The sequence below is a fragment of the Tachyglossus aculeatus genome (assembly GCF_015852505.1).
Source record: "Tachyglossus aculeatus isolate mTacAcu1 chromosome 12 unlocalized genomic scaffold, mTacAcu1.pri SUPER_6_unloc_1, whole genome shotgun sequence".
NCBI classification, from domain to species: Eukaryota; Metazoa; Chordata; class Mammalia; order Monotremata; family Tachyglossidae; genus Tachyglossus; species Tachyglossus aculeatus.
Window position 1 is genome coordinate 22,358,659 of NW_024044828.1, and position 21,233 is coordinate 22,379,891.

Here is a 21,233-nt window from a genome sequence, read left to right on the forward strand (position 1 = left end):
AAGGTCTCCTGGCAACTAGGCACTGTACTAAATGCTTGAAAAACACAAGATTAGCCACACCCTCGTTTCCTGTTCTCAAGGAGTTCCAGGCTAAAGGGGGAGACAGACAAAAATTATTTACAGATTGTCAAAGTGGTAGAAGAGCAAGGAAAAATAAAGCGGGGCAAGTAACAAACAAAACAGGCCCAAACAATGGAACAAACAGCTGCATGTAGATAGAAAAATGAAATACATGAAAATATGCACATGTGTATAGGGCTAAACTTCCCTGCCTCTAGGGAGAGACATATCACTCTCAGAGGCAGAGATATCTCTCCCACTGGGCCAGCAACTTATCTCCCTTGGGATCACAGATGCTGGTCCTTGCCCAGAGAGTGCAGTCCCAACCTTGCTGTGATCCTGTCCCATCACAATCTTTTGTACCTTTCCCACTTCCCTTCCTTCAATCAGTGGCATTTATTGACTGCTTACTGTGTGCAGAGCACTGTACTCAATACCTGGAAGAGTACAATATAACAGACATAGTCCCTGTGTACAACGAGCTTACATTCTAGCGGGGAAACAGGTATTATAGTAAATTACAGATATGTACATAAATGCTGTAAGGCTGAGGGTGGGGTGAATTAAGGATGCAAATCCAAGTGCCAGGGTGATGCAGAAGGGAGAGGGAATAGGGGAAATAAGGGCTGTCAGGGAAGACCCCTTGGAGGAGATGTGATTTTAATAAGACTTTGAAGGTGGGCCATGTGATCCTCTAGTAGATAGGAAAGGGGAGGGAGTTCCAGGATAGAAGCAGGACGTGGGCGAGGGGTCGGTGATAATATAGATGAGACTGTGGTACAGTGAGTAGGTTGGCGTTAGAGAAGCCAGGTGAGCAGGCTGGGTTGCAGTAGGAAATCATCTAGGTAAGATAGGGGACAAGGTGAATGAGCACTTTAAACTGATGGTGTGGAGGTTCTGTTTGATAGGGAGATGGAGGGGCAACCACTGGAGGTCTTGAGAAGTGGGTAAACATGGACTGGGCAGCTTTTTAGAAAAATGATCTGGGCAGCAGAGTGAAGTATGGACTGGACTGGAGAGGGAGAAGGCAAGGAGGTCAGCAAGGGGCCTGATGCAGTAATCAAGGCAAAATAGGATAAGTGTTTGGATCAACGTAGTACCCATTTGGATGGGGAGGAATGGGTGAATTTTAGCGATATTGTGATGGTTGAACTGATAGGTTTGGGTGACAGATTGGATATGTGGGTTGAATGAGAGCAATAAGTCAAGGATAATGCCAAGAATACTGGCTTCTGAGGCAGGGAAGAGCATGACCAAGTGAAAAGAACCCAGGTCTTGGAGTAAGAAGGACCTGAGTTCTAATTCTGGTTGTGCCACTTGTCTGCTCTGTGACCTTGGGCAAGTCACATAACTTCTCTTTGCCTCAGTGACCTCATCTGATGAATGGGAATTAAGGTTGTGAGCACCATGAGGGACAGGGACTGTGTCCAACCTGATTAGCTTCTATCTACCCCGATGTTTAGCATAGTGCCTGGCAAATAGTAAGCGCTTAATAAATACCATTTAAAAAAGGAGGATGGTGGTGCTGGGAATGGGAAAGACAGAGGGGAGGACATGGTTTAGCTATGAAGGAGTTTTGTTTTGGAAATGAGGTTCTTGAGATGTTAGTGGGACATCCAAGTAAAGATATCCTGAAGGAAGGAGGAAATATGAGACTGAAGAGAAGGAAAAAGATCTGAGGTGAAGATGTAGATTTGAGAATCATCCTTATAGTTATGGTAGTCGAAGCCATGGGAGTGAATGAGTTCTCCAAGGGGGTGGGTGTAGATAGGGGGGAGGGGGGGGGGATGGCGGTAGATGTTTTCTTCATGAAGGAAGGAAACAGGAGGAGAAGCAGATTCCATGATTTACTGTTCCAGATCAGCTCTGGTGCACAGCTCCAGGAGCTCTGGTGCACAGCTCCAGGAGCTCTGGTAATCTCTGCTTCTGCTGGAGGGCAGAGATCCTGGAGCTGTGCAGGTATGAAGGGAGGGTTGGAGAGCTGACTCGACCCGAAGGGATTGAAAACCCCCACTAGGACCTAAACTGAAGCTCGCTCCCACCATTCAGCCAGTTCAGCACACCCTGGATGTGGAGCTGAAGCCCGGAACATCTCAGACATCCCGAATCGGGTCCCACAGTTTCCTATGGATCCAAGCCAGCTGGCCAGGAGCTGAAGTCGTCCCCCATGCCAGGCCTGCATCAAAAGACCCCAGATTCTGCCCTGCTCAGTGGAGCCCTCTGACCAATTCTTTCTATGGAGACTCCTGAGGTGCAGGTGATCCCCAGAGGACAATGCATTTTACTGCCTCCAGTTGCCTGAAACAAACCATTCTTGCTTCCCCTCCCAACTGGAATGAGGGAATCAGTTCTGGAGAGAAGGTATCAATTCTGGACTGAGATAGATCTGGATTGAATGAGCTGAATCCGGGAATAAAGGAGTCAGGCCCCGAATGTTGGAAGTGGCTCTGGAGTAAGGATGTCAGCCCTGGAGTGAGGGTCTCGGTTCTGGAGTGAAGGTGTCAGTTCTGCAGTGATGGTGTCAGTTCTGGAGTGAGGTAGCTGGTACTGGAGTGTGGGAGTTAGTCCTGGAGTGAGGGAGTTGGTTCTGGAGTGTGGAAGTCTACTCTTGGATGAGGGATTGTGTTCTGGAGGGAAGATGCCAGCCCTAGTGTGAGGCAGCTGACTCTGGAGTATCCCAGGACTGCTCTCTCTTCTTCACTTTCCAAAGTTCCAAACGAAAGCAACCTAGGAGAGCTGCCGTGGCCCTGGCCCGGCTAGGCCACTACTTCCTACCCTCTCCCTGCTGGCCACCACGGCTGAAACAGATCTAATCAGTTTTCTTTTCTCCTCTCGCCTCCTTCCTGGAGTCCACAACCAGCAATCGTGGCCGGTCCCTAAGGGTCCAGCAAAGCTGTCATTCTCCTCTCTCCTTTCTCCACCCCAACCATTCCCTCTGGGGTCACTCTCTGACCAGGCCCCGGGAGACTGCATTCTGCAACAGGACCGTCTGTCCTCTGGGCCCAGCACCGTGCTTCCTAGCATCCTGGAGGGCCCCTTGCCCGCTTTCGCCAGGGAACAACACCAATGGGTCCCCTGCTGAAACCCCGGGGAATGCGAAGCTGGGAACCCAGGGACACCAGGACCAGGCGGCTGCCACCGCACCAGGGCTCTGCAGGAGCTGCCCCTGGCCCGGAGGCCGAGATATAGCACTCGGCTCGGGGTGGACACTGCGCCAGCGGAGTGACCAGAGGACATTCCTCACGCTGCTGCCCAGAGTCTGGGATGGAAGAAGAAGGAGCAAGGGGTGAGGTAACTGCACCCGCCTCCCTCCTCCTCCTCATTCTCACGCTCTCCTTTCCCGTTTCCTTCTCCGTCCTTCCTGCCATCCCCCACTCCGGCCCCGCGTCTAGCGGGCGCTAAAGGAGAGAGAACACGAAGTCGAAAACTATTGTTTTTCCAATGCTCCCCTCCCTTTGCCTCCCGCCCCAGCCCTGCTCTCCCCAGCCCCCCACCCCGGCCCGCCGCCCGCCCTCCACCTCTCGCCGCCCCGCCCCCGCCCCGCTCTTCCCGCCTCCTGGGCGGGGAGCGGCAGAGCTGGGCGGGGTTGGGGCTGCCCGGCAGAACGCCGCAAACTTTCAGTTTATAGGAAACATTTGGTCCCACTGAGGGAAAAGTTGGAATAAAAAACAACAACAATGTGGTGCCCTTATAATCAGCCAGAGGCTGTAGCCCTTCAAAGTCTATGCGTGAACACGTTGTCAGACAAGAAAGGAAAAAGACATTCCTGGCTTTCTTATGGAGACTTGTCCAGAACAATGAGAGGAGATCAACTGGGACAGCTGCTCAAGACCCCAGCCGGACCTTAGGCGTGAAAGCAAACCGCTCCGTTCTTCTAAGTTAAACAATCAATCAAAAGTATATCGTGATCTCTAACTATATGCAGAGCACTGTACTAAACACTTGGGGGCCTGCACTACGCTCCTAAATAATAACACTAATAATGGTACTTATTAAGGCTTACTATGTGCAAAGCACTGTGCTAAGCGCTGGGGAGGTTACAAGGTGATCAGGTTGTCCCACGGGGGGCTCACAGTCTTAATCCCTATTTTACAGATGAGGTAACAGAGAAGTTAAATGACTTGTCCAAAGTTACACAGCTGACAATGGGCAGAGCTGGGATTTGAACCCATGACCTCTGACTCCAAAGCCCGTGCTCTTTTCCACTGAGCCACGCTGCTTTTCCCACGCAGTTCTCCCGTGGCTGTTGGGAGCGGCGGGCACGGAGCCCTGAGCGCTCGGCACGGAGCCACCCTGGAGGGCGACCGGTCTCTCCCGCGGGCGCGGCGCAGGGCTGGGCGGCCGGACGGCTGGGTTCGGGGCAGGGCGCAGTTGCCGACACCGTCGCTGTCTGCTGTCCTTGGTTCTGGAGGCTATCGGGAGACTCCTCTCTCGACTGGCGACTGCGGGCTCCTCGGCAATCCGATGACCGCCGAAAATTCCTCTGCGGTCCGTGATTTTCCTTCCTCTGCTTCCCCAACGCGCCGCTCGCTACTGACGCCCCTCCCCATTCCCGAAACCCCGCGTTTCTCTCCCGTGAATCAGAACCTCCGCCCGCTCCCCGGGGGCCCGTCCTGGCAGGACTAACGGGACGTTCGCGCGGACCCCGGCGATCCCCGCCTGCTCCCCTCCCCTTTCTGCAGGGGGGACCCGGCCCCGGCCCTGCTCACCGAGCCGATGGGCGGGGACAATCGCTCGGGAGTGACCGAGTTCGTGCTGCTCGGACTCTCAGACTACTGGGCCATGCAGCGTCTCCTGTCCGTGCTCTTCTCCGTGTTCTCCGTGGCGATTGTGTTGGAGAACACGCTGATTGTGCTCACGGTGGTCTCCGACCCTCGCCTGCACGCCCCCAAGTACTTTCTGCTGGCCAACCTCTCCTTCATTGACATCTACGTTTCCTCCAGCGTCACCACCAAGATAATTTACGATATCTTAAAGGAACCCAACGTCATCTCCTTTGTGGGCTGCTTCGCTCAGACGATCTTAATTCATGTCATTGGGGGTTCTGAGATGGTGCTGCTGTTGGCCATGGCCTATGACTGCTACGTTGCCATCTGTCGGCCCCTCCACTACATGGCCGTGGTCACCTTTCTGCTGTGCCTGTGGTTCGTGGTGGTAGCCTGGATCGTCGGACTCATCCATGCCACGATCCATGCTCCTCATTCATCTTCCCTCCCATCCCCAAAGCACATATGTATGCTTATACTGTACTTTATTGATCTATTTCTTTCTTTCTATTAATGCCAGTCTTTCCCTCTAGACTGTGAGCTCGTTGTGGGCAGGAGTGTGTCTATTTGCTGTTATAATGTACTCTACCAAGCGCTTAGTATAGTGCTTTGCATACATTAAGCGCTCAATAAATACGATTGAATGAATGAATGAATGTTACCCCCCTATGCAGTTTTCTGACTGCATCTGTACCTAGCTCCCTTTCCCTCCAGTCACCATTACACATTGCCACTAACCTGCCTTGCATTTTCATCAGTTTCCCTGTGTCCCTTCCTGACCGTCTTCCCTTCTCCATTCCCAGTCACCTTTCCTCCTAGCCTGCTTTAATGGAAGCAGCAAATATCAGCACCAACGACTCGGTCCTCTGGCCGTTCAGCCAGATACAATGTAGCTCTGTGAGGGCAGGAATCGTAGTAGTAGTAGTAGTAGTAGTAGTAGTAGTAGTAGTAGTAGTAGTAGTAGTAGGTAGGGTATTTATTAAGCATCTACTATCTGCCAGGCACTGTTCTAAGTGCTGGGGTGGATACAAGCAAAACGGGTTGGACACAGTTCCTGTCCCAAGTGGGGCTCACGGTCTCAATCTCCTCATTTTGCAGATGAGGTCACCGAGGCACGGAGAAGTGAAGTGATTTGCCCAAGGTCACACAGCAAACAAGGAGTAGAGCCGGGATTAGATGATTCATTAATTCTGGATGGTATTTCTCAGGTGCTCCCTACAAGCCAAACCCGGGGCTAGGCGTGGGTCAGAAACCCGCCCACTTGCTCAGAGACTTCCCACTCAGAGACCATCAGTGCCAATCTGGTATCTTCCCATCCAGGCATTCCAGCCCAAGTAGAGATGGACAGACACAGAGGACAGCAGTACATTGCAAACCACTCTGCACACGAAAGATTCCCGTGGAAGACATTTGACGAGAAGCTAAAGTAGGAGTGAGAGGGGAAAATCAAGAGTATTTATTGGGAACCTTTGATGTGCAGAATCCTCTACGAAACCCCCGGTCCTAAACAGCCCTCAGGCACCTCAGCGCTTTCAGGACACAGTCCTTCTAACCCCACAGTGTCCTGGCATCTGATCAAAGCTCTCGTCAAAGGCCCCATTGGGCATCGCTGATAACTGAGACCTGGGATCTGATTCTCTTTCTGAGCGTCCCTGCCTTTGAGGGGCTTCCTTGTGGGTCTATCTCTGACAGCTCGACCTGTCCAACTCTCTGAGGGTGTTAGTGGAATTCTCTGAACGTTTCATTCTAATTTTCAAGCCCTTGGTCTTCTCTCCACCCAGGAAGTGTTTTTTGGGGAAAGAATCTCATCCTTGAGTCCTGCTTCCTCCACCCACACGGTCTTCCGGGGAGATCCAGGAGGGTGGGGAAGGCGTTGCTGAAACTGACCTGGAAGTATGGACTGAGGAGGAGGTTGCGGATGCAGACCACTTCCTCCCCTGTTCCTCTCTTTCTCTCTCGGAGGGTTTCAGCAATTGCAGCCCATGTGAGCAGATCAGTTCCGCACGCAGGAGGGTCTCGATACTCTTTCCCGTTTTTTCCATTCTAAAGCTCCTTCGAACTTCCCTCGAACTTACTTCGAGCCTCCTTCTCTCTTGGAGCCTCCCAAAGCCAACAAGCGAAATTGCTGGGTCGCCCACGATCCATGCTCAGGTTACCAGCGTGGTTTAGTGGCAAGAGCCCGGGCTTGGAAGTCAGAGGTTGTGGGTTCTAATCCCAGCTCCGCCACTTATCAGCTCTGTGACTTTGGGCAAATCATTTAACTTCTCTGTGCTTCAGTTGCCTTATCCATAAAATGGGGATTAAGACTGTAAGCCCCACGTACGACAACCTGATTACCTTGTATCTACTCCAGCACTAAGAACAATGCTTGGAACATAGAAAGCTCTTAACAAATTCCATTACCATTACCATTATTATTATTATTATTATTATTATTATTATTATTATTATTACACACACCCCTACCCCAAGGGGCTAAGGGTCACTGGCACTGCCCCGCATGTCCGCTCCAAATTCCCGACTGTTCTCCCGATGCCCTCCCGAAACTACCTCCACCAGGGGCCTCCGGCCTCTCCCCTGCTCTTTCATTCGTTCATTCAATCGTATTTATTGAGCACTTATTGTGTGCAGAACACTGTACTAAGTGCTTGGAAAGTACAATTCGGTAACACATAGAGACAGTCCCTACCCAACAACGGGCTCACAGTCTAGAATGGGGAGACTGAGAGCAAAACAAAACAAGTGGGCAGGTGTCAATACCATCAAAATAAATGGAATTATAAATATATACACATCATTAATAAAATAGAGTAATAAATATGTACAAATATACACAAGTGCTGTGGATAGGGGAAGGGGGTAGGGCAGAGGGAGGGAGTGGGGGCGATGAGGAGGGGTGGAGGAGGAGAGGATAAGGGGGGCTCAGTATGAGAAGGCCAACTGGAGGACCTGAGTTCTCAGTAGGGCTTTGAAGGGCGGAAGAGAACTAGTTTGGCGGATGTGTGGAGGGAGGGCATTCCAGGCCAGAGGTAGGACGTGGGCCAGGGGTCGACAGGCGGGACAGGCGAGTACGAAGCACAGTGAGGAGGTTAGCGGCAGAGGAGCGGAGTGTGCGGGCTGGGCTGTAGAAGGAGAGAAGGGAGGTGAGGTAGGAGGGGACAAGGTGATGGAGAGATTTGAAGCCAAGTGAGGAGATTTGAAGCCAAGTGAAGCCACTGGAGATTTCTGAGGAGGGGAGTGACATGCGCAGAGCGCTTCTCTCCCTCACGTTGGTCTGGGGACACTGGAACCTCTGGCACGGCCGCTGACCCTTCCGAGCCGGAGCCAACTGCTTTCTGGGCGTGGTCAACGGCTGTGCCTGGCTTGCCCTAGCTATCATAGCGGTATTCGCTAAGCAGTTACTGTGCACTCTACTAAAGGTCAGGGTAGATACAAGATAATTAGGACAGACACTGTCACTGTCCCACAGCGGCTCACACTCTAAGGAAGAGGGATAGCGGGTATTGACTCCCACTTTTACAGATGAGGAAAATGAGGTACCGAAAAGTAAAGTGACTTGCCCAAGGTCACACAGACAAACGGTGGAAGGGGGATTAGAACTCAGATCTCCTGGGTCTTAGACGCAGATCTTTCCACTAGGCGGCGCTGCTTCTCTGCGTTGAGTCCTACTGGGTTGAGTGTGATCGGAGGAGAAGCACGACAGAACAGGCTGAGGGTGGTGGCTCACAGGCCAGGGCTTGGCTGTGGGAAGGACCCCGGGTCCCAGCGGTTCCCAACGGCCAGACCACACGGAGAGATAATTGGGAAAAGGAAGCAAGGAGGGAGCACTATGATGTGGACTGGGAAGCAGTGGTCAGAGTGACAAGACTAAGCAGTGAAGCCCAGAACAGATCAGTATTAATACATATCGGAAATAAGTAAGGAGCAGGAACAGGGAGTCGCAGACTTGACCGTCTTGGGGGGGGGGGGAGGGGAGAGTGTGAGCAGCAGACAACACCATCATTACATCAACAGTCAGCCAAATGACAATCCATCAATTGATCGGTAGCACCTACTGCGCAGAGCACTGGACTGAACGCTTAAGAGACTCCAACGGACGGGGGGACGAAAAAGGTTCCGAGGCCTCCATGGGCATGGGACTCGGTACGCTGGAATAGTGAGTTTGGGTGGGCAACAGCTCGGATGTACACGGCCACTGTAAACTGATATTGTGCAACCTCTGGCCACCACCCTGGAGAGTGGAGCAGAATAGCAGCCACTGCTAGAAGGGTGAAATTCAGTGGTTCTCCCAGGTTGCACCTCTGTCTCCACCAAGGGCAAAGGGAATTTGTCATCTTTGAGCTCTTCACCTGCAACCAGCTCTGGCAGATTTCCCTGGTCTCCTCAGATGGATGGTCAATCTCACCACCGCCATCTTCATGTCCTTGTTCCTGAAGGTGTAGATGAGGGGATTCAGGAAAGGGGTGATGACTGCATCGAAGATGGCCAGGTACTTATCCACGGCCAACTTAGGGAACGGCCAGATATAGACAAAGATGCAAGGACCGAAGAACAGAACCACCACCGAGATGTGAGCGGACAGGGTGGAGAACGCCTTGGACAGCCCGATGGAAGAGCGTTGCCGGACACTGACCAGCATGAAGATGTAGGAGAAGATCAAGAGGATGAATGTCCCCATGGAGATGAGCCCACTGTTGGCCGTGACCACGAACTCCAACCGGTACGTGTCCGTGCAGGCCAGTTGGATGACGCGAGGAAAGTCACAATAGAAGCTGCCCACTTCGTTGGGGCCACAAAAGGGCAAGTCCACAACAAAAACTAACTGGCTGACTGAGTGGATAAGGCCAATGGCCCAGGCCGCCGCCACTAGCCAAGCGCACAGTGGAAGGGTCACAGTGGCCATGTAGTGGAGGGGTCGACAGATGGCAACATAGCGGTCATAGGCCATGGCCACCAGCAGCACCATCTCAGAACCCCCAACGAAGTGAATGAAGAACATCTGAGTGAAGCAGCCCCCGACGGAGATGACTTCGGTTTCCCTTAAGGCATCGTAAATCAAATTCGGGGTGGCGATGGAAGATATGCAGAAGTCAATGAAGGAGAGGTGGGCTAGCAGGAAGTACATAGGGGAGTGCAGGTGAGGGTCGGCGACCACCGTGAGCACAATCAGCGTGTTCCCCAGCACAATCGCCACGTAGAACACGGAGAAGAGCACGCACAGGAGACACTGCATGGCCCAGTAGTCTGAGAGTCCGAGCAGCACGAATTCGGTCACCATCGAGCGGTTGTCCCAGCCCATCGGCTCCGTACGTAGGGCCGGGACGGGGTCCCACCTGCAGCAGGAGAAGGGAGGGGAAGGGAATAGCCAGGGTCCGCGCGAACATCCCGTTGGTCCTGCCTGGACAGTCCCCAGGGGAGAGATTGGAGGTTCTGATTCACTGGAAAGAAACGCGGGGCTTCGGGAGTGGGGAGGGGCGTCAGGAACGAGTGGCGCATTGAGGAAGCAGAGGACGGAAAATCACGAACCGCAGAGGAATTTTCGGCGGTCATCGGATTGCCGAGGGTCCCGCAGCCGCCAGCCGAGAGCAGCTCTCATTCCCAGGAGAGGCGAGAGAGGAGTCTCCCGATAGCCTCCAGAACCACGGACGGTAGACAGCGACGCTCTGAGCCCAGCCGCCCGGCCGCCCAGCCCGCCGTCGCGCCCGCGATCCAACAGCTCCCAACAGCCCTCCGACCTAGGAGCGTATTGCACGCTCGCAAGCACTTAGTACGGTCCTCTGCACATAGTTAGCGATCATGATATACCTTTGATTGATTGCTAAACTTAGAAGAACGGAGCGGTTTGCTTTCACGCCTAAAGCCCGGCTGGGGTCTAGAGTAGCTGTCCCAGTTGATCTCCTGTCATTGTTCTGGACAAGTCTCCATAGGAAAGCCAGGAATGTCTTTTTCCTTTCTTTTCTGACAACGTGTTCACGCTTAGACTTTGAAGGGCGACGTCCTCTGGCTGATTATAAGGGCACCATATTGTTGTTGTTTTTTATTTCAACTTTTCCCTCAGTGGGACCAAATGTTCCCTGTAAACTGAAAGATTGCGGCGTTCTGCCGGGCAGCCCCAACCCCGCCCAGCCCTGCCGCTCTCCGCCCAGGCGGCGGGAAGAGCGGGGCGGGAGCGGCGCGGGGAGACGTGGAGGGCGGACAGCGGGCCGGGGCGGGAAGTTGGGGAGAGCAGGGCCGGGGCGGGCGGCAGAGAGAGGGAAGCATTGGAAAAACAATAGTTTTCGACTTCGTGTTCTCTCTCCTTTAGCGCCCGCTAGACGCGGGGCCGGAGTGAGGGATGGCAGGAAGGACTGAGTGGGAAACGGGAAAGGGGAGCGCGAGGATGAGGAGAAGGAGGGAGGCGGGTGCAGTTACCTCACCCCTCGCTCCTTCTTCTTCCATCCCAGACTCTGAGCGGCAGCGTGAGGAATGTTCTCTGGTCACTCCGCTGGCGCAGTGTCCACCCCGAGCCGAGCGCTATATCTCGGCCCCCGGGCCAGGGGCAGCTCCTGCAGAGCCCGTGCGGCGGCGACCGTCCTGGCGTCCCTGGGTTCCCGGCTTCGCGTCCCCCGGGGTTTCAGTAAGGGACCCATTGGTGTTACTGCCTGGTGAAGGCGGGCAAGGGGCAAGCCAGGATGTCAGGAGGCACGGTGCTGGGGACAGGGGACAGGCGGTCCTGTTACAGAATGCAGTCTCCCGGGGCCTGGTCAGAGAGTTACCCCAGGGGGAAGGGATGGAGTGGAAAAAGGAGAAAGGAGTGTTGGGAAGCAAGAAAGAGAGAGTAGTCCTGGGATATTCCAGAGTCTGCTCCCTCACTCCAAGGCTAGCATACTCTCTTCATAACATACTCCCGCATCCAAGGAAAGACTTCCACACTCTAGAACCAAGGAAGCGTCCGTTGGGAAGCAGGGCAGTGTGTGTTAGGCAATTGGAGGCAGTAAAATGCATTGTCCTCTTGGGGTCACCTATTTCCCCAGAGTCTCCATAGAAAGAACTGGTCAGAGGGCTCCACTGAACACGGCAAAATCTGGGTTCACTCGCTGCAGGTCTGGCATGGGAGAAGACTTCAGCTCCTGGCCAGCTGGCTTGGACGCTCTGGCAACTATGGGTCCACTTGCATGGAAACCCAATTTGGGGCTTCTGGGACGCTCTGGGCTTCAGCTCCACACCAGGGGAATGCTGAATTTGTTGAATGGTGGGCGCGGATCTTTAATCTGGGTCCCAGTGGGGTCCCTTCGGGTAGAGTCAGCTCTCCAGCCCTCCTTTCTCACCCACTCGCCTCCAGGAGCTCTGCCCTGCAGCAGAAGCAGAGATCACCAGAGAAGATCTAAAGCAGTAAATCATGTAATTGGCTTTTCCTCCTTCTTACTTCTTTGGTGAAGGTGAAAACTGGGAAAAGCAAAAAAAGTTTGTGACGGGCAGAATTCCAGCAAGCTTGGCCCTACACTCTCTGGAAAAGGGCCAGCAACTGTGACCCCCGTGATAAGAAGTCTCTGGCCCAGTGGGAGAGATCTCTCTGTCTCTGCGAGAGATATGTCTCTCCCCAGATTTAGAGAAGTGTATCCCTCTACACTTGTACATATTTTCATGTGTGTCATTCCTCTATCTAACTATACATGCAGTTGTTAGTTCCATTTTTTGGGCCTGATGTATTTGTTACTTGCCCCATGTTATCCTTGTTCTTCTACCACTTTGACAATCTGGAAATAATTTTTGTCTGTCTCCCCCTTTAGACTGGAACTCCTTGAGGACAAGGAACGTATGTGTGGCTACCTCCTTATTCTTCAAACATTTAGTACAGTGCCTAGTTGTCAGGAGACCTACAGGATATACAAGAGATTAACCGATTGATTCATGGCCCAGAGGGAGAGAGGTCTCAGGTCCAGAGGGAAGACATACAAATAGGAAGGTTTTCCCCAAGGGGCTACTGCGAAATTTCTCCTTCAGACTCTCTTGACAGATCAAACCTCGAATACTCGCTGGAAGGACTGGCTTCCCACTGGGTTCGACTACCATCGCTATGTGCATGATTCCCAAATCTACATCTCCAGGCCTGATCTCTCTTTCTCTGCAATCTCGCATTTCTTCCTGCCTTCAGGACATCTCTACTTGGATGTCCCACCGACGCTTCAAATTTAAGTTGTTCAAAACAGAACCTCTTATCTTCCCACCGAAACCCTGTCCTCCCCATCACTGTAGAAACTGTAGACCTCCATCCTCCCTGTCTCACCAAAACCTTGGCATCACCCTCGACTTATCGCTCTCATTCAACCCACATATTCATTGTCATCAAATCCTGTCTTTTCAACAGCCACAACATCACTAAAATCCACCTTTTCCTCTCCACCCAAACTGCTACCTCGTTAATCCAAGCACTTATCCTATGACACCTTGATTATTACATCAGCTTCCTTCCTGACCTCCCTGCCTTCTGTCTCTCCCCACTCCAGTCCACACTTCACTCTGCTGCCTGGTTCATTGTTCTACAAAAACGTTCAGTCCAGTGTAGCCTAGTGAATAGAGCCCGGGTTTGAGAGTCAGAAGGACCTGGTTCTAATCCCAGCTCCACCACTTCTCTGCTTTGTGACCTTGGGCAAGTCACTTAATTTCATTCATTCAATCGTATTTTTTGAGCGCTTACTGTTTGCAGAGCACTGTACTAAGCGCTTGGGAAGTACAAGTTGGCAACATATAGAGACAGTCCCTACCCAACAATGGGCTCACAGTCTAGAAGGGGGAGACAGACAAACAAACAAAACATGTGGACAGGTGTCATCACAATAAATAGAAATAAAGCTAGATGCACATCGTGCACATTATTAGCAAAATAAATAGAATAGTAAATATGTACAAGTAAAATAAATAGAGTAATAAATCTGTAATTTCTCCATGCCTTCATAACCTCATTTGTAAATGAGCCCCTGTGAGCCCCTGTGGGACATGGGCTGTGTCCAGCAGGATAAGCTTGTATCTACCCCAGTGCTTAGTATAGTGCCTAGCACATAGTAAGCGCTTAACAAGTACTATAAAAGAAGTCCATGTTTCCCCACTCCTCAAGAACCTCCAGTGTTTTCCTATGTAAGCTCATTGAGGGCAGGGAACTTGTCTACCAACTCTGTTATATTGTACTCTCCCAAATTCTTAGCAGAGTGTTCTTCACATAGTAAACGCTCAATAACTAAAAATGACTAATTTATTGATCCACCTCCACATAATAATGATGGCATTTGTTAAGCGCTTACAATGTGCCAAGCACTGTTCTTAGCACTGGAGCACTGTTCTAAGAGCTGGGACAGAAACTCCTTACTCCTTTTGGCTTTAAAGCACTCAGTTACCTTGCCTCCTCTTACCATAGTTTCCTGATTTTCCTACAACCCAGCATACACACTTAGCTCCTCTACTGTTCACTATATCAATTTCATCTATGTCACTGCTGACCCCTTGCCCACATCCTATTTCTGGTCTGGACTGCCCTCCCTCTTCGTATTCTACAAATGATCACTCTTCCCACCTTCATAGCCTTATTGAAAGTATATCTCGTCCAAGGGACTTTCCCTGACCAACCCCTCATTTCCTCTTCTCCCACTCCCTTCTGCATCACTTTGCACTTGGATGTGCACTCTTTATTCACCCCTCCCTCAACCCCACAGCAATTATGTGCATATCTGTAATTTATTTATATTGATGTCTTCCCTTCTAGACTATTATCTCGTTCTGACATACTGTACTCTTCTAAGTGCTTAGTACAGTGTTCTGCACATAGTGAGTCCTCAGTAAGTACTATTGATTAATTGAATGATTGATTGATATTAGTAGACTCTAGACTGTAAGCTCGTTGTGGACAGGGAACGTGACTAGTAATTCTGTTGTATTGTACTCTCCCAAGCGCCTAGTACAGTGCTCCCCACACTTTAAGAGCTCAGTATGATCAATACAAACGACTAATTGATTGGGAGCTCCCAAACCTTAAACCACCTCCTGCTACCCTCTATGCCTTTTCCCCAACCCCTCCCTGCCGTCACCAGGCAACATTGTCAGTGTATCTTCTTCGGGACCTGTGGTGGGACTTGAAGACGTCTTCCTGGGGACCTTGGGCTCAGGCTGCAGTCCCAGGGCCCTGCGGGCCCCGCCTCTGGCCACCAGGATCCAGGCCTGCTAATTGGCTCCTTTCTGAATCTGAGATATAGCAGGGCGCTGGGAAGGGGCCAAGGTGAGCTGCTCAGGACCACAATCCCTGCTGCCTCAGCGATGGGTGGACCTGGTAGGAAGGGGAGGTGAGGAAGTGCTTCTCTTCCCCTTCCTCCATCATGCTTCTTATTGCTTTTAACCCTGCTGATGCTCCCCTCTCTTCCCCTGTTACTTCCAACTTCGCTGAGCTTCGTGATAGACTAGCACCTCTCAGGGATTTTCTGTTCGAGAGGGAGTTTCCTGGGCTCCTCCAGGCCCTTGACTCCGAATGGCCAATGGAGAAAGCCCCCAGGTCCCGCTGGCACCTTGGACCTGGGAGGGCAAACTCCAGGAGCATTCGCTGAGAAAGCCCAGCATCAGCCAGCCTGCTCCCCTCCTACCCTAGACAAAGCCAGACCCTCCCTGTGGTTCCCCATCATTTTCCTATTCCTTTGGCCCCCATGTCGTCCTTCATGCCACCTGGGGCCACCCCAGTGGCTGGGGCTTGGGCTGGTGGCTGGGCCGAAGCAGAGACTCTGGTCCAACTACTTGCCCCATTGGTGTCCACATCTTTGTCCACACCAGTGACAGATTTCAGTCGTCTTCTCTGCTTCTTTCTCAGGGCCCTGAGAGGTGGAGCCTCTTATTTAAGAATGGAAGATGGGGACCTGCCTGGAGCGTTAAGTGGCCCCTGTTCAATGTTGGGGAGGGAACAGGTGACTTCCAGGGGTCTTCTCAGTCCAGTGATTCTGTGCTGGGAAAATTGAGCATTGAAATAGGTGACCTCAGCTGGGTCCCGGGACCGTTGACCAGAGATCACAGCTGGACTCAGTGACCACGCCTGATCCTAGCACTGCTGACCAAAATTCCCCTCTGCTGACCCCTGGAGTCCGCAGGTTGGGACCAGGAACGTGGATTTCTTACAATGCGAGCAGCCAAGCAAATCAGTTGGGCAGGGATACTGTAGGGCTACAAACTGCTACCAGCCTAGGACCCACTAATTTTGCCTTCTGATTCCTCGGATTTGTTCAAGCAATGAATGATACTTACTGAGTACCGTCTGTGTATGGAGCACTGTACCAGGGCACTAGAGTGTCCATAGTGCTTGGAAAGCAAATCTAAAATCGCTGGACCGAGGTGAGCCAGGGGTGAGCCAGGGAGTAGCACACTGGACGGGAGGTGAATGTGAGCAGGTGGCCAGGACCTCCGAGATTAATCAGACCCACAGTGGTCTGGGAAAACCAGAGGAAAAAAATGCAGGGCAGCACTTGGTGGATGTAATAACAGGAACAGAGTATGAATGGACGGTATGGTGGGAATGGGATGGCCTGAAGAGCAAGGGGTGGATGGAGAGGGGGGAGGGGTGGATATTGACCACTTGGGCCCACGTATGTGAACTCAGCTGAGCGGAAGGAGGAGCCAGAGGAGTCTCCACTCGGGCCAGAATGCATGGCTGCTGGGTGAGTCCGTGGCCAGGGCGTCAGGGGCTGAAGGAGGCCTTCCCAGACTGAGCCCCCTCCTTCCTCTCCCCCCCCGCCTTACCTCCTTCCCCTCCCCACAGCACCTGTGTGTATGTATATATGTTTGTATGTATTTATTACTCTATTTCTTTATTTTATTTGCTCATATTTATTCTATTTATTTTATTTTGTTAATATGTTTTGTTTTGTTCTCTGTCTCCCCCTTCTAGACTATGAGCCCACCGTTGGGTAGGGTCCGCCTCTATATGTTGCCAACTTTTACTTCCCAAGCGCTTAGTACAGTGCTCTGCATACAGTAAGCGCTCAATAAATACGATTGAATGAATGAATGAATGAATGAGCGCAGTACAGAGCAACCATGGTGATTCACACCGGGGACCCCGCCCGGGCAGGCCCTCTCTCCAGTCCTTCATATAGTTCTGTTTCCAAAAACGGCAAAGCGATAGCGCCCCTGCATGATTGCCTGTCTTCTCCTGCCCACCATCCCCTCGCCCCCGAGTCCTCCTGGCTTTAATCCTTCCCCGGAGTCCCTCTCTCACTCAGCAGCACCGAAGCCCCAGTAATCGCAGCTCCTCCCCCGCTCCTAGTGCAGGGGGTCCCGTGCCAGATGTACGCATGGAGCCGAAGGGTGGGGAGAATCACTCGGTGGTCGCCGAGTTCGTGTTGCTTGGGCTCTCGGATTCCTGGTCGATGCAGCTTCTCTTCATCGTGCTCTTCTCTGTGTTCTACGTGGCTACTGTGTTGGGTAACACGCTCATTATGCTCGCAGTCGTCGCCGACCCCCGCCTGCACTCCCCCATGTATTTCCTGCTGGCCAACCTCTCCTTCATTGACTTCTGTGCTCCCTTCATTGCTGCCACCAAAATGATTTCCGATGCCTTGAAGGACACCAAAGTCATTTCCTTCGGGGGCTGCTTCACTCAGATGTTCTTCATTCACTTCTTTGGGGGTTCTGAGATGGTGCTGCTGGTGGTCATGGCCTATGACCGCTATGTTGCCATCTGTCGACCCCTCCACTACATGGCCACTGTGACCCTTCCACTGTGTGCTTGGCTAGTGGTGGCAGCCTGGGCCATTGGCCTCGTCCACTCAGTCATCCAGTTAGTTTTTGTTGTGGACTTGCCCTTCTGCGGCCCCAATGAAGTGGACAGCTTCTACTGTGACTTTCCTCGTGTCATCCAACTGGCCTGCACAGACACGTACCTGCTGGAATTCGTGGTCACGGCCAACAGTGGACTCATCTCCATGGTGATCTTCCTCCTCCTGATCTTCTCCTACATCTTCATCCTAGTCAGTGTCCGGCAACGTTCTTCCTTTGGGCTGTCCAAGGCATTCTCCACCCTGTCGGCTCACATATCGGTGGTGGTTTTGTTATTCGGACCTTGCATCTTTGTCTACATCTGGCCGTTCCCTAACTTGGCCGTGGATAAGTACCTGGCCATCTTCGATGCGGTCATCATCCCTTTCCTGAATCCCCTCATCTACACCATCCGGAACAAGGACATGAAGGTGGCGATGATGAAACTGACCATTCTTCTGGGGAGAACAGGGAAATCTGCCAGAGCTAGTTGCAGTTCAAGAGCTCGAGGACGACAAACTCCTTTGACCCATGGTGGAGACAAAGACCCAACCTGGGAGCCCCACTAAATTTCATCCCTCTGTGCTCCGGTGCTTAGCCCTGTCAGTCTAAAGACTCCTTCCCTGGTCACATCACAGCTTTCCCTCCCTGCTTCTTTTCCCAGTAACCTCTCTGTGTGGCCTGGCCTCTGGGAATTGGGGTCCTCCCCAAAGCCATGCCCCGCCCAAGCCCCCTCATCCTTCACTTTCCTGCTTCTTCCCCGACCACTCTCAACCTAGTGAGATTCAATGCAGAGAAGCAGTGTGGACTAGTGGAAGGATCCTGGTCAGTGTTCGGCAACACTCTTCTGCTGGGCTGTCCAAGGCGTCTCCACTCTGTCCACTCACATCTCGGTGGTGGTTTTGTTCTTCAGTCCTTACATCTCGGTATATATATGACTCTTCCCCACTTTGACCTTCGATAAATTTCTCCTCCTGTTCGATGCGGTTGTCACCCCTGTCCTGAATCCCATCATCTACACCTTCTGGAACAAAGATATGAATATGGTGATGAAGGGATTGGGCAGCCATTTTGCTGGTTCGGAGAAAACCTCATAGAAGACTTTGTTAATAAGAAATATGAGGACTTCTGAGCCTCTACGTCTGTGGTCACAAATAGCATCATGAATATCATTAATCTGGTAATCGGGACACCTTGAGTATCCTGTAGTGGCTGTATCGCTTCTAAGGTCTTTAATTGCATCATTCATTAGGCATGCACTGGGCATCGGGTTTGCATTGGACACTCAGTGGGCATGCATGGTGCACTGGTCATCAAGAATGCCTTGGGCAGTGGGCATGCATTGGGCATTGAGAAGTAGCATGGTGTAGTGGATAGAACATGGGCTTGGGAATCAGAAGGTTATGAGTCCCAATCCCGGCCCCGTCTCTCGTCTGCTGTGTGACCTTGGACAAATCACTTTACTTCTCTGTGCCTCAGTTGCCTGTAAAATGAGGATTGCAAATGTGAGCCCCTCTAGGCACGAGAACTGTGTCCAACCCGATTTGCTTGTACCCGCCCCAGCGCTTAGTACAGTGCCTGGCACATAGTAAGCACTTAACAAATACCACAATTATTATTATTGTCATTATTATTATTATTATTACTAGATGCACTGGCCAAACCAACAACTGAGGAGGCAGTGGTCTCCTTTGAGCTCTGTTAGCTTTGAATTAACTTACAAACCTCGGCCGATGTCCACTCCAGCCCCCGTTTCCAGCAACCCAACCCTAGGACAGAGTCCTGGCCCGGGAGAACTGTTTCTCAGGGGTGTTGGTAGCATGATGGCGTCATTGCCAGAGGCTGCCCATGCTGTTTCCTTCCTGTGCAGGTCAGTGGCCTGCTGTCTGATCTCAATCAATCAATCGATCCCATTTATTGAGCCCTAACTGTGTGCAGAGCACTGCACTAAGCTTTTGGAAGAGTACAGTATAACAGAATTAGTAGACATGTTCCATGCCCACAACGAGCTTGCAATCTAGAGGGGGAGACAGACATGAATATAAAGAAATAAATTATGGATATGTACATAAGTGCTGTGGGGCTGAAGGAGGGGTGAATAAAAGGTGCAAATCTAAACGGTCTCAAGTTCCCTTTCCGTCCTACTGCAATTAAACACACATGGCTATTGATCTGCCCCATGGTTTTGTTGGATTCCCTCTATACCTTCCTACCCTGCCTTTTCTCCTCCACCCACGATATTTTTACCTGGTGTAACGGGGATGGACTCTTTCTGATTGGTGAGTTATAAATATGCAGAAGGTGCATAATGTAAATTTGCTTATGCAAATTCCATAAAAAATGACTATGGTCACTTTTGCTGTCAGATTGCCAGTTTCTTCTGCCGAGGTCACAGTGCCCCCTGGGATTTAAAGGCAGAGTGGGGACAACCTCCACATTAGTACCTCCTGAGATGGTTGCAGGAGTTTGCTCCCACCATCCCGTGGCCTTGATATTTGGAAATATCTGATTCAGCTGGGCAGTCGTGCTCCTCGCGAATGGGCATGTGAAATTGGGGAAATGTTACCTGCTCCTGCCCCCCGTGACAGCAAGTCTCCAAATGAGTAAGTTCTGCCCACGGGTCACTCTGGATCTCTCTTTGTTTAGAAGTGGTCTGTCACAGTCTGAGACATTTGAACTTGTTCTTCACTTCTACCCAGGGGTTCCAGCCCCTGCCCCCGCCCCAGGCACACAGCTCTGCTGTCTCCAGCAGCTTTTCTGTGGGAAAGGTGCCCACGGGGTCTCCTGGCCACACTTTTTCCCTCTGCCTTTCTTAGCAGAAGCCTGGCAGGGACTGATTCTCCTTGCAGCTCTAGAATTTTCCCCCAATTTCTTAGCCCTGCCTCCTTGTCCAATCCTTCCCCCGTGATTGGTTTTGTTCCCACTACTGTCACCAGAGTTGGACATTCTGCACAGTCCCTCCAGCTGGTAAAGAACTAGTAGGTGGAGCAGATTCCCCATTCTAGGACTCCCTGAGCATCTCCTTTTCCCCTGTGAAGGCCACTGCCCAGATGGGCCACTGGAAGATATGACCATCATCATCATCATCATCGTCACCTTCACCATCATCAAGACTTTATTAATAGCACTCAGGATACATAGCCTTGTGCTGGGGACATGTAGATGGATCAGGAACATTAGCTGATAGTGGTGGAACTCTGTGGAGAGGGTTGGGGTCTCTCACACCAAACCTTTCATCCCAGTCACATGCCCAGATAAACTCTCACTTTCATAAGCACTATCTTTGGGTTTGGAGGAATCACCCACTCTTACGTATATAAATGTATAAATTATCTGATCAAATAGTGAGAAAGCTCTGTCCCCCAAGCAGCTCCCTAAGGACCATTCCACTCTACCTTCGTCCTGCCGCTCTGATCAGTGCCATGACTCCCCCAGTGTCGGGAGGTCCTTGACTCTCCCCTCTCTATTCCCTCCCCATAATTGCCAGGCAACGTTGCCAAAGCACTCCCCTTGGGACACACCGATGGACTCGGAGTCGCCTTCCCGGGGACCCTGCGCTCATGATGCAGCTCCGCCTTTGGCCACCAGCACCCGGGGCTGTTCACTGGCCGCCTTTCTGCTTCTGAGATATAAGCGTGCCCTGGG

General features: G+C 51.8%; 2 protein-coding genes across 2 annotated transcripts; one reads left to right on the top strand and one right to left on the bottom strand.

Annotated features, from left to right (window-relative positions):
• Positions 1–1,920: 1,920 nt before the first annotated feature.
• LOC119920880 (olfactory receptor 4F17-like) lies at positions 1,921–10,125 on the bottom strand. The gene is made up of 3 exons (XM_038741101.1): positions 9,220–10,125; positions 2,103–2,311; positions 1,921–2,011 (listed from the first exon to the last, which is right to left on the bottom strand). The coding sequence occupies exons 1-3, from the start codon at positions 10,123–10,125 to the stop codon at positions 1,921–1,923; spliced, it is 1,206 nt and encodes a 401-aa protein (XP_038597029.1).
• A 7,000-nt stretch (positions 10,126–17,125) lies between these two features.
• Positions 17,126–18,157, top strand: LOC119920881 (olfactory receptor 4F6-like). The gene has a single exon (XM_038741103.1). The coding sequence runs from the start codon at positions 17,126–17,128 to the stop codon at positions 18,155–18,157; it is 1,032 nt and encodes a 343-aa protein (XP_038597031.1).
• Positions 18,158–21,233: the final 3,076 nt, after the last annotated feature.

Bases quoted from the DNA above. Each gene is read 5' to 3' on its own strand.
- LOC119920880 (XM_038741101.1), bottom strand. From the start codon at position 10,125: ATGGGCTGGGACAACCGCTCGATGGTGACCGAATTCGTGCTGCTCGGA. The intron at 2,312-9,219 runs ATCCATCTGAGG...GATCACCTGCAC, and splicing joins TGGCGGTGGTGAGATTGACC to CTCAGGAGTCTCCATAGAAA. The intron at 2,012-2,102 runs GTGGGAGCGAGC...ATACCTGCACAG, and splicing joins TGTGCTGAACTGGCTGAATG to CTCCAGGATCTCTGCCCTCC.
- LOC119920881 (XM_038741103.1), top strand. From the start codon at position 17,126: ATGGAGCCGAAGGGTGGGGAGAATCACTCGGTGGTCGCCGAGTTCGTG.